The following is a 14,077-nucleotide window of genomic DNA, read 5'->3' as shown; positions in this document are numbered from 1 at the left end:
TGAGTGTTGGTCTGGTTCTCTCCCTCTTATCTCACTAATAAATACCTTTATTATTTTCTCTTCTTAAAAAATTTTTATATTTTCCCTTTTGCTGCCCTTGTTTTTATTGTTGTAGTTATTATTGTTGTCGTCGTTGTTGGATAGGACAGAGAGAAATGGAGAGAGGAGGGGAAGACAGAGAGGGGGAGAGAAAGACAGACACCTGCAGACCTGCTTCACCGCCTGTGAAGCGACTCCCCTGCAGGTGGGGAGCCAGGGGCTGGAACCAGGATCCTTACCCGGTACTTGTGCTTTGTGCCACGTGCGCTTAACCCACTGCGCTATACCGCCTGACCCCCTTTTATTTATATTTAATTACCTTTACTAGTTTCCTTTTTAAATAAATTTTTACAAATTTTATTTACTTTTGAGTGAGATAAAGACACAGAAACACCAGACCACTGTTCAGCTCTGGCTTATGGTGGTGCAGGGGATTGAACCCACCTTTATTATTTTCAAAGGTACTACAATGTGCCCAACAGGGTGGATGTTCAGTAGACACTTTTTTTTTTCCCTCCAGGGTTATTGCTGGGCTCGGTGCCTGCACCATGAATCCACCGCTCCTGGAGGCCATTTTTTCCCCCTTTTTGTTGTAGCCTCGTTGTGGTTATTATTGCCATTGTTGATGTTGTTCGTTGTTGGATAGGACAGAGAGAAATGGAGAGAGGAGGGGAAGACAGAGAGGGGGAGAGAAAGACAGACACCTACAGACCTGCTTCACCGCCTGTGAGGCGACCCCCCTGCAGGTGGGGAACTGGGGGCTCGAACCAGGAACCTTACGCTGGTCCCTGTGCTTTGTTCCACATGCACTTAACCCACTGCGCCACCACCCGACCCCCCAGTAAACATTTTAAAAATATTTATTCTCTTTTGTTGCCCTTGTTTTATTGCTGTAGTTATTGATGTTGTTCTTGTTGGATAGGACAGAGAGAAATGGAGAGAGGAGGGGAAGACAGAGGGGGAGAGAAAGAGAGACACCTGCAGACCTGCTTGACCGCTTGTGAAGCGACTCCCCTACATGTGGGGTCCGAGGGCTTGAACCGGGGTCCTTATACTGGTCCTTGCGCTTTGTGCCGCCTGTGCTTAACATGCTGCGCTTCCATGGGACTCCCAATTATTTATTTTTTTAGGGGCCTCTCTGAATCTGAGTTATCCAACTTATAATTTGATTATTTGGCTTTTAAAACAATTTTGGGAGGGGTGGTAGAGTCCTGAGGATAGGGCTCAAGAGCTTACATTTAAAAGATCAAGATATGGGAGTCGGCAGTGGCACAGCAGGTTAAGCTCAAGTGGCACAAAGCACAAGGACCGGTGTAAGGAACATGGCTCGGGCCCCCAGCCTCCACCTGTAGGGGAGTCGCTTTACAGGTGGTGAAGCAGGTCCTCAAGTGTCTTTGTCTCCCCCTCTATTTCTCTCTGTCCTTTTTAACGACACCAACAATAACTACAATAATAAAACAAGGGCAACAAAAGGGGATAAATATAAAAAAAAGATCAAGACATATCTGTTAATGGCTGGGCAAAGAGCTCAACTGGTAGGGGCCAGGTGGTGGTGTACCTGGTTGAGTGCAGATTACAGTGCGCTAGGACTGGGGTTCAAGCCCCTGGTCCCCACCTGCAGGGTGGTGAAACAGGGCTGCAGGTGTCTCTCTCTCTATCACCCCCTTCCCTCTTAATTTCTGGCTGTCTCTATCCAATATATATATATATATATTTTTTTTTTTTTAAATGAGCTCAGGACTTAAATGCCTGCGGCTTCTGGTTTGATCCCCAGCACCTCATGAACTAAGGTGATGCTCTAGCTTCTCTTCCTCCTGTGAAACTCTCACATGAAATGTTTGGGGGAGGGGAATCTGTTAAGGCACTTAGGGGAAGTGGCACTGGGGAGTGCTGCCAACTTGACCTTGAGAAAATGCAGGGGTGGAGGAGGTGTGTCAGCAGGGAATGCTGGGTTCCTGGCAGCATAAGAAGCAAGGAAATGTCAGACATTAAACTTAAGTTTTATCAGCCTGGGAGGTAGCAGAATTCTGGAGTTACAGTCATGAAGTCCTGAGTTTGACCCCTGGCATTGCTCATGCCAGAGTGACGCTTTGGTTCTCTCTCATAAATATGTAACTTTTTTTTAAAAAGTAAGGTTGTCGCCCACTCCATTGAGCACACTTGTTTTCCTATGCAAGGAGACCTAGGTTCAAGTCCCCGGCCTCCACCTGCTTCACATGTTGCAGGTCTCTATTTTTACTTAATCACAGCACTGCTCACCTCTGGTACGGTGGTTCAGAGAATTGAACCTGGGATTTTGGAGGCTCAGGTATGAGTCTCTTTGCATAACTATTATGCTATCTACCCCTGACCTAGGTATGTCTGTCTCACTTCCATCTCAAGTACATAAGGAGGGTGGTCCGGGAGGTGGCGCAGTGGCTAAGGCATTGGACAAGTACATAAGGAGGGGTGGGGAGATAGCATAATGGTTATACAAAGACTCATGTCTGAAGCAGCAGGTTCAATCGCCGGCACGACCATAAGCCAAAGTGGAGCAGTACCCTGGTTAAAAAACCAAGGGGGTGCAGATATTGCCGCATCTGACAGCGCACACATTACCACGCATAAGGACTCAGGTTCAAGCCCCACCCCCAACCCCACCCGCAGTCAGAAGGAATCTTCATGAGCAGTGGAGCAGTGCTGCAAGTGTCTCCCTGTCTCGGAAAAAAATACAATAAAAATGCCACTAAGATCAGTGGAGTGATCATCATGCAGACACCAAAGCCCACTGGTAACCCTGGTGGCAAAAATAACACATTGTAATCCTTTCTCCCACTCCTCAGCCGCCTCCATCAGTTACAGATGCAGTCTTCCACTTGAGGGTCAGCCCAGCCCTTTTAGATCCCTGATCTAGGTCACTGCACCAACCTCCTCCCTGCTCTCCAGTCCACCAGCTGCCCCTGCATGAGTCTTCTGAAGTGCGAGCCTGACAGCTCCTTCTAGACCCATGTGTTTTGCTTCACCCAGGTCCCTGGGAACCTTCCTGTATGGCCAAATTTCCTCTGATTGCTTCCAGTAACCAACACCAGAAGGTTCTTCTTTGGGGAACTGCCCTCCAGGCTGTTAGGGCTGTTTTGTTTGGAAGAGTCTAAGTACCTCCCACCACCCCTTCCAACACTTGAGGTTAGGTCAGAGTGTCAGGCTGAGAAGTTCATCAGTGGCTGAAGCTTAGTACTCTTGCTTCCAGCAGATTTGCTGACTGTGGGCTTTTGCCTGAAACCACAGCCTCGCCAGACCTCTTGCCTGCTTGTCCCACTTCCTTGGAAGCACTTTCTCAGCAAATCACTTGGGAACAGATCCTTCCAGGGTCTGCTTCTAGGTAATCCAGCCTGAAACGTCCTTTCCTACTTACAACCTGAGTTAGGCGCAGGAGCTAGTGCTGGCGTGGCCAGCCACTCAGGATCTTTCCCTCCTCTCTACCTCTGCAGTCTAACCCTCGCCCCCACTGTGCTACAACCAGCAACATTTTCAGCCTGGCTTTCCACTAGACCACCAGTTTTGACGTCCAAATACAACGCCTGTATCCTTTAGTTCCCTGCTTCCATCCTTAGTCCTCCCCAGGGACCTCAGGCCTTCTTCCCTGGCACAATGAGCAGGGGTCCCATCTGCTCTCTGGAGCCCCTTCCTTGGCCCAAGTCCCTGGCCCTCCCTCCCCCTGCCACACCCATCCTCTGTGCCAGGGCACCCAGCCCCTGCTGAGGCCTGCCAGTTGGGCATTCCTTGGCAGTGGCAGGCGCAGCAGGGAGGCAGTATTTTTAACTTTACTGAGGCCCAGGCGTCAGGTGGCTAGGGACAGAGCCCAGACTGGTGACCTTCACCTCAAGAACCTGTGCTGGCCAAGAAGGGAAGGGTAAAGGCCTAGACCCAGAGCTGAGCCAACTGGCCCTTCAGCTACTGCCTGGACCCAGAAACATCTAGGAAATGAAATAAATGAATGAGCAGTCCCTGCAAGAAGCCCAGTCGTCCAGTGAAGACAGGCTAGATGATCGCTAGGAGGTGAGCCAGCGAGGGCCCGGGGGAGCCGGACTTTAGTCCTCCCCACGCACGGGGGCTGAGCGGGCAATTCGAAATGTGAACTTTAATAACACAGCAGGTCAGTCAGGGTTCCCCAGGAACGCAAATGACGGAGCTGGTGCTGGAGGCCCTCAGGACCGCCCCCCTGCCTCCCCTGCGAGGCCCAGAGGCAGGGAAGCAGGGAGCCCTGCTGAGGGTAGGGGGTGCCCAGCTCCATGTCTATTCATCTGTCAGGGGCCCAGAGACCCAAGATGCAGCAGCGTGTGGAGCAAGGTGGCCCCAGAAGGTCCTAGCGGGGAGTGCGGGCAGGCAGTCAGGCCCAGGATGTGGAGTCAGATGCTCAGATGCGGAAGCTCTCCTCACGGCCGTCGATGTGGCGCAGCCGAAGGTAGACGTCCGTGCCGATGCCCTGCAGGGACTGCAGCCCGAGGGACCCGCCCAGGTACTCGGCGTATGCCCGGGATGTGGGCAGCCCAAAGCCAAACCTGGAAGAGGGCAGGGGCACGACAGACAGAGACAGACGGGCTTCAGTGGCTTCTGTCTTGGGGGGCTTCCACCCCTCCACACTGGTAGGTGGGGCCTCACCCATGCATGGGGCCTGACTGGCCATCACTGTGCATGTCCAGGTGGCCGAAGAGGGGGCTGATGCGGGGGTCCTGCGTGCTGGCCTCCGCTGTGGTGAAGTGGTAATCCATCACTCGGTCCAGGTCCTTGTGGGCGATCCCCCCGCCCCGGTCAGAAATCCTGTCAGGGGGTCGACAACATGGCCTAGACTCCATTGGGTGGGGGCGTTCAAGGCCTCCCCAACAGACGGTGAGTGGTGAATAGCTCCCTTGGATAGCGTGCTGCTCTGCCACAAGCACAACCCAGGTTCAAACCCAGCCCGGCAGCAAGGGGGGGGAGCTTCAGTGCTAAGACCTCTTTTGCGGGAGTTGGGCAGTAGCGCAATGGGTTAAGCACAGGTGTTGCAAAGCGCAAGGACCGACTTAAGGATCCTGGTTCAAGCCCCCGGCTCCCCACCTGCAGGGGAGTAGCTTCACAAGTGGTGAAGCAGATCCAAAGGTGTCTGTCTATCTTTCTCTCCCCGTCTTCTCCTCCTCTCTCCATTTCTCTCTGTCCTATCCAACAACGACAACATCAATTACAACAACAATAGTAACTACAACAATAAAACAAGGGCAACAAAAGGGGATACATATTTTTTTTAAAAAAAAAATCTCTTGCTCTTTCTCTGTCTCTATCTGAAAAAAGGTCATCCAGAGCAAGGAAGGTCTGGAGAATGACAATGGGGGTGGGGGTGGGGGTGCATGCAGGTGGTGGTGCACCTGGTAGAGTGCACACATTACAGTGGGTTCAAGCCCCTGCTCCCCATCTACAGGAGGGAAGTTTTATGAGCAGTGAAACAGTGCTGGAATAGATCTCTCCCCTCCCCTCTCAGTTTATCTCTATCCAAAATAATGAAATGAATAAAGAATGTTTTCTTAAAGTCTACCTTCTGCTCCTTCTACAACTTCAACATTTATGTATTTTATTGGGGGGGGGGAGAGACACCTGCAGCACCGCTCCACCACTTGTGAAGCTTCCCCCTTGCAGGTGGGGACTGGGGTCTTGAACCCACGTCTGTACACATGGTAACACATATGCTCAACTGGATGTACCACTGGCCAGGCCCTCTGAGCCACCTGTTATAAACTCTGTTTCTCCACAATTATCATGTCTGCCCGTGCTTCCTACTGTTCACACACCCTCTCACAGGAGCTGGTGTTATTTATTTACTGCCAGCCTCACAGACAGACTGGCTCCTCTCAGCCCCTCTCCCAGCTGTCAGGGCGGAGGCCAAGGCCGCAGATAGCCCCAGGTCCCCTCATATCTCACTCACAGCAACCCCAAAACCAGGGACTGGGACTCAAGACTGGCACAGATACTGGCTGAAGGCCACACAGTAAGTCAGAAATGGTGTCCAGGACCCCCCCCCCCCACAGCCCAGCCCCCCCGCCGGGCAAACCTGATGACCAGATCGATGTCATTGTTGGCGATTGTGATGACCACATCCGGGACGTTGTACGGAGTGTCTAGGTGACTCTCCATCGTGGCTCTGCAGGGAGAGAGCAGAGGTGGTGGGACCCCAGCCTCTCCACAGCTCTGCCTTCCCCGCTAAACACACGCAGTCTGCCCACCTCATGGCGTTCTTGAGCAGCTCGGGCAGGATGTAGTCTAGTGGCATGGGGATGAAGGGGAAGCGGGCGGCCACATGGCCATTGATGCGGACTCGGGGGGCATTGCCATACTTGTGCTCACACAGGCGTCTGTGGACAGGAGCAAAGGGTTCAGTCAGACCCAGACGGCTGGATCCCGGCTGGAGGTCATCCTATCCCCGGCCCCGGGGAGACTTTCTTTTTTTAAATATTACTTTATTTCAATGAGAGATTCAGAGAGAGAGAGAGAGCGCTAGAGAATCCAGAGATCTGCTCAGCGCTGGATGATGTATTGCAGAATCATTACACTGTCCCCCTAACCCAAAGACTGTTATTTCTAGACAGTTTTATTATTATTATTTCTTCTTTCTTTTTATCAGAGCACTGCTCAGCTCTGACTTAAGGTGGTGTGGGGGATTAAACCTGGGACTTTGGAGCCTCAGGCACAAGAGGCTGTTTGCATAACCATTATGATACCTACCCCTGCTTGTTATTCTATTTTTTTTTCTTTTTTTTTTAATTGGGGAATTAATGTTTTATATTCAACAGTAAGTACAATGGTTTGTACATGCATACCATTCCCCAGTTTCCCATATAACAATACAACCCCCACTAGGTCCTCTGAATCCTTCTTGGACCTGTATTTTCCCCACCCACCCACCGCAGAGTCTTACTTTGTTGCAATATTCTATTTTTTAAATTTTTATTTCTTTATTGATATTCCATTTTTTTTTATTTTAATATTTCTTATTTTTTTTACCAGAGCACCGATCAGCTCTGGTTTATGGTGGTGCAGGGGACTAAATCTGGGACTCTGGAGCCTCAGACATGAGAGTCTGTTTGCATAACTATTATGCTATCTACCCACGCCCTAATATTTACTATTTTCCCTTATGTTGCCCCCCCCCTTTTTTAAATTGTTGTTGTTATTGATGTCGTTGTTGTTAGGACAGTGAGAAATGGAGAGAGGGGAAGCCAGAGGGGGGAGAAAGACAGACATCTGCAGACCTGCTTCACCGCCTATGAAGTGACTCCCCTGCAGGTGGGGAGCCAGGGGCTTGAACCAGGATCCTTACGCCGGTCCTTGCGCTTTGCACCACCTGTGCTTAACCCACTGTGCTACTGCCCGACTCCCTGTTATTCTATTTTTTTTTCCAACACAGCACTCGAGAGTGAGTCCAGGGCCTCAAGCATGCATGATACAACTGAGTGGACTCCCTGGCTTTAAAATAACAAAAAACAACAGTATTATTGTGGCCTGGGAGGTGACAAAATGGATAAAGTGTTTGACTTTTTTTTTTGTAAGCCTAAAATAAAAGTATTACTCTATATACTTAGCTAAGAGAGCAAAAAAAAAAAAAAAAAAAGGAGACACCAAAGCACATATCCACCATCCATGGAGTCCCTCTGGAGCTGTCCAAGGTGCTGCTCTGTGTGCTGGGGATCAGATTCTGCTTCACACAACATAAGATGTTCGCTCTAGCAGCCTGAGAGGTAGCACAAAAAATAAAGCACTGGACTCTCAAGCATGAGGTCCTAGGTTCAGTACCTGGCATGGCATGTACCAGACTGATGTTCTGGTTGTCTCTCTTCTCTGCCATTAACAATTTTTTTTAAATGTATTATCGGTATTTATTGGATAGAGACAGCCAAAAATCGAGAGGGAAGAGTGAATATAAAGAGGGAGACACCTGCAACACTGCTTCACCAATCACAAAGCTTTCCCCTTGCAGGTGGGAACTGGGGGCTGGAACCCGGGTCCTTGCTCATTGTAATGTATGCTCAACCAGGAGTGCCAGCACCCAGCCCCTTCATTAACAATTTTTTTAAAGAATTTATTTATTCATTCATTCATGAGAAAGATAGGAGGAGAGAAAGAACCAGCCATCACTCTGGTACATGTGCTGCCAGGGATCAAACTCAGGACCTCATGCTTGAGAGTCCAGTGCCTTAGCCACTGCGCCACCTCCTGGACCACCATTAATACAATTTTTAAAGAAAAGAAAATAAACTCTGTCCTAGATCATGCCTCTGAGCAAGGACAGACGGACCCAAGCCTTCCCTGGCAGAAGTCACCCGCCCCCTTAGCCACCTGGAGCTCACCTGGCAAAGTCCACCCATTTCTCAATGATCTTCTTTGGTGAGAGGCGAGTGCAGATGATGCCCACGAAGTCAGGCTGGCAGGAGAGAGAAGGTCAGAACTGGACAGTGGATCCACCAACCTCTCCCCAGCTGAAGTAACTCCTCAGGCCCAGGTCTTCTCGCCAAAGGGGCCCCTGGCTCAGTGCCCTCTCCCCCTTAACATCCCCGGATGTCAAGCCTCACTGCCCCACCTTGTCTTCATGCAGAGCCAGATGGTGTGTGGCCAACATGCGGATCCCAAGCCGTGAGGTCAACGTCTTATCCAAGAAGTAGCGGACAAGCTTCTCATCCTGCAAAGTGTGGGAGCTCAGAAACTCTGTGCCCCTCCCAGGCTCTACACATATACCCCCAGGGCTGTGTCCCCCAAAACACTGCTCCCAACCTCTATGTGCTTCCGGCTCTCCCGGAGCCCCTCGGCTAGGAGAGTCACCACGTCCTTGTGGTCATCCAGCAGCTGTCGCACTAGCTGGCAGTACTGGGCCTCGTCCGCCTGGTCCTTAATCTGCGGGCCACAAGCATCAGCAGGGACGGTTCGGCCCTGATGGCTCAGCCCCACACCCTGCCCTCCACCCACCCTTACCGGAGGAAAGTCTGTCAGCTTCTGGAAGGCTCGGATGTACAGTTCGTGCTGCAAGAAGAGGTGTGGGGACTCACAGGGGTGCCGAGAGTGGGGACTAGCCACCTGCGCCTACCCAAGGGGCTTGCCATCCATCCACCCCATTCGCTTGGCTCAAACCCCCCGGGTGGCCTGGAAGGTTCCATGAATGCACAGTCCTAGGTTCTCAAGGCCTCTACAGGCCTGAATCGGTTCGGGACTCCGCCTCTCCGTCCCACCTCACCATCTGGCCGCCGCCTGGGCACCCTGAGCTCAGGGCCTCCCCTGCGCCCCGACGCCTCCTTACCACGTGCAGAATGGTGGGGTTGCAGCCGATGATGAAGGGCAGGCTGCGGAAGCCCTTGATGCGGTGAGCGATCCGCACCGGCAGCTCCTGCTGCAGGTAGCGGCCACTTTTCTGGAGAGAAAAGAGGGAAGGTGGAGGCGGGGCGGCGCCGGGGAGCCCGGGGCGCAGGCGGGAAGCGCGACTCTTACCAGGAGGTGGCTGCCGTCCTGAGAGCGGCCGGAATACAGCATCATGGTCGGAGTGAGGCGGACGGAGGGCTGGGGGGTCACAGGAGCCGTGAGCGCGGCCCCCCGCCTCCAGCCCCAGCCCCGCCCGGACACCGCGCCCCGCGCCCACCTTCTCGGCCGCCGCGTCGATGGCCGACTGGTTGTAGAAGGAGGTGACGGTCTTGGAGCGTTCCCGCGCCAGCTCCACGTGGTGCGTGTCGGTGGCGGAGGTGGAGCGGGCTCGGAGTGCGAGCGCGGGGCCCAGCAGGGGCCGGAGTGGGGGCCCCGCCCGGGGGCTGCCCAGCACCGACGCCAGGATCATGCTGCTGCTCCGCGGCCGCGACGGGGCGCACAGGCCGGGCGGCCCCCAAGCGGGCGCAGGCGGCGGGGCGGGGGCTCCCGGCGGCTGCGGCCCAGCTCAGTCCCCGGGAGCAGCTCCCATCTACGCGAGCCGGGCCGGGCGGGTCAGGATTCGAACCCACAACCCACCGCATCCTCCCGCACGGCACCCCGACCCTCCGGGCCCAGGCAGCCTCGCTCGAGAACGGCGCGGAACCCTCCCCGGCGCCTCGCACCTCGGGCCGCCCCCGCCGGCGAGTCTGCGGCCTGGGGGTCCCCCCACCCTCCGCGGGGCCACTTGGTTTGCCCCGAACCCCCCCCCCGGCCCCGTATGGTAGACGCCAGCCGCCCGCCCCGCCAGCCGGCTCGACGCCATGGTGGAGGCTGCGGAGCGCCCGCAGAGAAGCCGCCACGGCCTGGGCCTGCGCCCGGAGCTGCACTTACCGCGGGGCCAGAGGCCGGGCCGGGGTCCGAGCGCGACGGCCAGAACGGTCAGCAGGCCGCGGAGCCCAGCCGCGGAGCCCAGCCGCTGCGCCCTCTGCCGCCGTGACGTCACGTGGACTGTGGGTGCCCGGTGCCTCCTGGGAGTTGTAGTTCCAAACTGTGCCGCCGCCGGCGCCGCCCCCCCCCCCCACATTTGATGTGTTTTTTTTTTTGCCTCCGGGGTTATTACTGGGGTGCGGTGCCTGCACCATGAATGCACTGCGCCTGGAGACAAACTTTTACCCTTTTGTTGCCCTTGTTGTTTTATCGTTGTTGTGATTATTATTATTGCTGTTATTGATGTCGTTGTTTTATAGGACAGAGAGAAATGAAGAGGCGAAGACAGAGAGGGGAGAGAGAAAGATAGACACCTGCAGACCTGCTTCACCGCCTGTGAAGCGACTCCCCTGCAGGTGGGGAGTCAGGGGCTCGAACCGGGATCCTCACGCGGGTCCTTGCACTTTGAGCCACGTGCGCTTAACCCGCTGCGCTACTGCCGGCCCCCAACAGATTTTTTTTTCTTAAAGAATTATTTATTTACCTTCTTAATTTTTTTAAATTTGTTATTGGATAGAGACAGAAATTGAGAGGAGAGAGGGAGAGAAGCAGAAAGACACCTGCAGCCATGCTTCACCACTTGTGAATCTTTTTTTTAATATTTATTTTTTTATTTATTCCCTTTTGTTGACCTTGTTGTTTTATTGTTGTAGTTATTGTTGTTGCTATTGATGTCGTCGTTGTTGGATAGGGCCAAGAGAAATGGAGAGAGGAGGGGAAAACAGAGGGGGAAAGAAAGAGAGACACCTGCAGACCTGCTTCACCACTTGTGAAGTGACTCCCCTGCAAGTGGGGAGCCGGGGGCTCAAACCGGAATCCTTATGCCAGTACTTGGGCTTCGTGCCACGAGTGATTAACCCTCTGTGCTACCACCTGACTCCCTCCATTTGTGAATCTTTCCCATTGCAGGTGGGGACCAGGGGCTTGAACCGGGTCCTTGCACAATGTAATGTGTGTGCTTAACCAGATGAGCCATTGGCTGCCCCTTTTTCATTCCTCTTTTTTTTTTTTAACTATAGCAACTGATCAACTCTGGCTTATGGTGGTACGGGGGACTGAACCTAGGACTTCAGAGCCTCAGGCATGAGAGTATCTTTGCAAAACCATTATGCCATATCTACCCCGACTCCCCAGACTTCTCATCTGTGGCCTCTCTGGGCCAGCTGCCTGCTGCTCTATCTATATAAAGTGGAGTCCTGGGTGGAGGTATAGCATAATGGTTATACAAAGAGACTTTCATTCCTGAAGCTCTCAAGTCCCAGGTTCAGTCCCCCACACCACCATAAGCCAGAGCTGACCAGTGCTCTGGTAAAAAAAAAAAAAAAAAAAATTAAATGAATAGAAATAAAGTGGAGTCCCAGAGACTGAGTGGTGTCTCACCCTGTTGAGTGCACATATTACCCTACACAAGGACCCAGGTTCAAGCCCCCAGTCTCCACTCTCAGAGGGAAAGGTTCAGTTTCTTTCTCCCCATCTCTAATCTCCCTTTCTCTCTCAATTTCTATCCTATCAACTTGGGAATAAAAAGTATATGTGAATGAATGAGGCCCCTCAGGTGTGAAGCACATAGTTCAGAACCCACTTCCTCTCCCTCCTTCCCTGATGCTGAATTCTCAGATCCTTTTTGGAGAACCAGGCTCAGGCTGCCTGTTTCAACCCCAGCTTGGCCACTTACTCTCTGTTTTGTGTTTTTGTTTTTTGTTTGTTTTCCACCAGGATTATTGCTGGGGTTTGATGATGACATCAATAACAATAATAATAACTACAACAATGAAACATCAAGGGCAACAAGGGGGCCGGGTGGTGGTGCACCTGGTTGAGCGCACATGTTATAGTGTACAAGGACTGGGGTTCGAGCCCCTGGTCCCCACCTGCAGGGGGAGAGCTTCACAAGTGGTGAAGCAGGGCTGCAGGTGTCTCTCTGTCTCCTCTCTCCTCTATCTTCCCCTTCTTCTCAATTTCTGGATGTCTCTATCAAATAAATAAGGATTAAAAAATTAAAAAAAAAGAAACATCAAGGGCAACAAAAGGGAATAAATAAATATATATTTTCAATAATTTGAAAAATAAATAAATAAGAGGCCAGGTGGTGGTGCACCTAGTTGAGCCCACATGTTACAGTGTGCAGGAACCCAGGTTCAAGACCCCGCCCTCTACCCCCTTGTAGGGGGAAAGCTTTGCGAGGGGTGAAGCAGGGCTGTAGGTGTCTGTCTCCCCCTCTCTTTTTAATTTTTTAAATTATCTTTATTTATTTGGATAGAAACAGTCAGAAATCAAGAGGGAAGGGGGTGATAGGGAGAAAGAGAGACACCTGCAGCCCTGCCTCATCACTTGTGAAGCTTTCTCCCTGCAGGTCGGGCCAAGGGCTCGAAGTCCGGTCCTTGCGCCCTGTAACATGTGCGTTCAACCAGGTGCGCCACCACCCGGCCCCTCTCCCTTTCTATCTCCCCCTTCTCCTTTGACTTCTGGCTGTCTCTATCTAATAAATAAAAGATAATTAAAAATGTAAAATAGGGAGTCGGGCGGTAGCGCAGCAGGGTAAGCGCAGGTGACACAAAGTGCAAGGACCAGCATAAGGATCCCCGTTCGAGCCCCCGGCTCCCCACCTGCAGGGGAGTCGCTTCACAGGCGGTGAAGCAGGTCTGTAGGTGTCTTTCTCTCCCCCTCTCTGTCTTCCCCTCCTCTCTCCATTTCTCTCTGTCCTATCCAACAACAAAGCAACGTCAACAATGGCAATAATAACCGCAACGAGGCTGCAACAACTAGGGCAACAAAAAGGGGGAAAATGGCCTCCAGGAGCGGTGGATTCATGGTGCAGGCACCGAGCCCAGCAATAACCCTGGAGAAGAAAAAAAAAATGTAAAATAGGGAGTCGGGCGGTAGCGCAGTAGGTTAAGCGCAGGTGACGCAAAGTGCAAGGACCAGCTTAAGGATCCCTGTTCGAGCCCCCGGCTCCCCACCTGCAGGGGAGTCGCTTCACAGGTGGTGAAGCAGGTCTGTAGGTGTCTTTCTCTCCCCCTCTCTGTCTTCCCCTCCTCTCTCCATTTCTGTCCTATCCAACAATGACGACATCAATAAAAACAACAATAATTACAACAATAAAACAAGGAAAGCAAAAGGGAGCAAATAAATATAATAAAAATGTAAAATAAATAAAATATTTAAAAAATATATTTACATGTTCACATTCATTGCAGCACGTTTTATAGTAGTCAAAAACAATCCAAGTGTATGACAGATGAATGAATAAGGAAGTTAGTTGTGATACGTAACATTTATTTACTTATTTGTTGTAGCAGTTATTGTTGTTATTGATGTCGTCGCTGTTGGATAGGACAGAGAAATCGCGAGAGGAGGGGAAGACAGAGAGGGGGAGAGAAAGACAGACACCTGCAGACCTGCTTCACCGCTTGTGAAGGACTCCCCTGCAGGTGGGGGGGTGCCGGGGGCTCGAACTGGGATCCTTGAGCTGGTCCTCGCACTTTGTGCCACGTGAGCTTAACCCGCTGCGCTACCGCCCGACTCCCGATATGTAACTTTTATAAAAATAAACTTTGGGCTGGGGGGGTGGCATAGTGGTTATGCGAAAGCGTTGATGCCCCAGGGTCCCATGTCCCCAAATTCAATCCCAAACAGTATCAATCCAAACCCTGGTGGGACC

At 52.2% G+C, this 14,077-nt stretch overlaps 1 protein-coding gene across 1 annotated transcript; it reads right to left on the bottom strand.

Moving 5' to 3' along the window:
- Positions 1-4,136: 4,136 nt before the first annotated feature.
- Positions 4,137-10,458, bottom strand: BCKDK (branched chain keto acid dehydrogenase kinase). The gene is made up of 12 exons (XM_060173107.1): positions 10,321-10,458; positions 9,668-9,979; positions 9,520-9,588; positions 9,332-9,442; positions 9,010-9,057; positions 8,812-8,931; positions 8,621-8,719; positions 8,391-8,464; positions 6,270-6,398; positions 6,098-6,187; positions 4,678-4,836; positions 4,137-4,577 (listed from the first exon to the last, which is right to left on the bottom strand). The coding sequence occupies exons 2-12, from the start codon at positions 9,857-9,859 to the stop codon at positions 4,433-4,435; spliced, it is 1,236 nt and encodes a 411-aa protein (XP_060029090.1). The 5' UTR covers positions 9,860-9,979; positions 10,321-10,458; the 3' UTR covers positions 4,137-4,432.
- Positions 10,459-14,077: the final 3,619 nt, after the last annotated feature.

Source organism: Erinaceus europaeus, chromosome 15 (genome assembly GCF_950295315.1).
Source record: "Erinaceus europaeus chromosome 15, mEriEur2.1, whole genome shotgun sequence".
Classification (NCBI taxonomy): Eukaryota; Metazoa; Chordata; class Mammalia; order Eulipotyphla; family Erinaceidae; genus Erinaceus; species Erinaceus europaeus.
Note: the sequence above shows the minus strand (reverse complement) of the source record. Positions and strands in the feature narration are given on the sequence as shown.

Bases quoted from the DNA above. Each gene is read 5' to 3' on its own strand.
- BCKDK (XM_060173107.1), bottom strand. From the start codon at position 9,859: ATGATCCTGGCGTCGGTGCTGGGCAGCCCCCGGGCGGGGCCCCCACTC. The intron at 9,589-9,667 runs GTGGGCGCGGGG...GTGACCCCCCAG, and splicing joins TCGACGCGGCGGCCGAGAAG to CCCTCCGTCCGCCTCACTCC. The intron at 8,720-8,811 runs GTTGGGAGCAGT...CACACTTTGCAG, and splicing joins AGAGCCGGAAGCACATAGAG to GATGAGAAGCTTGTCCGCTA.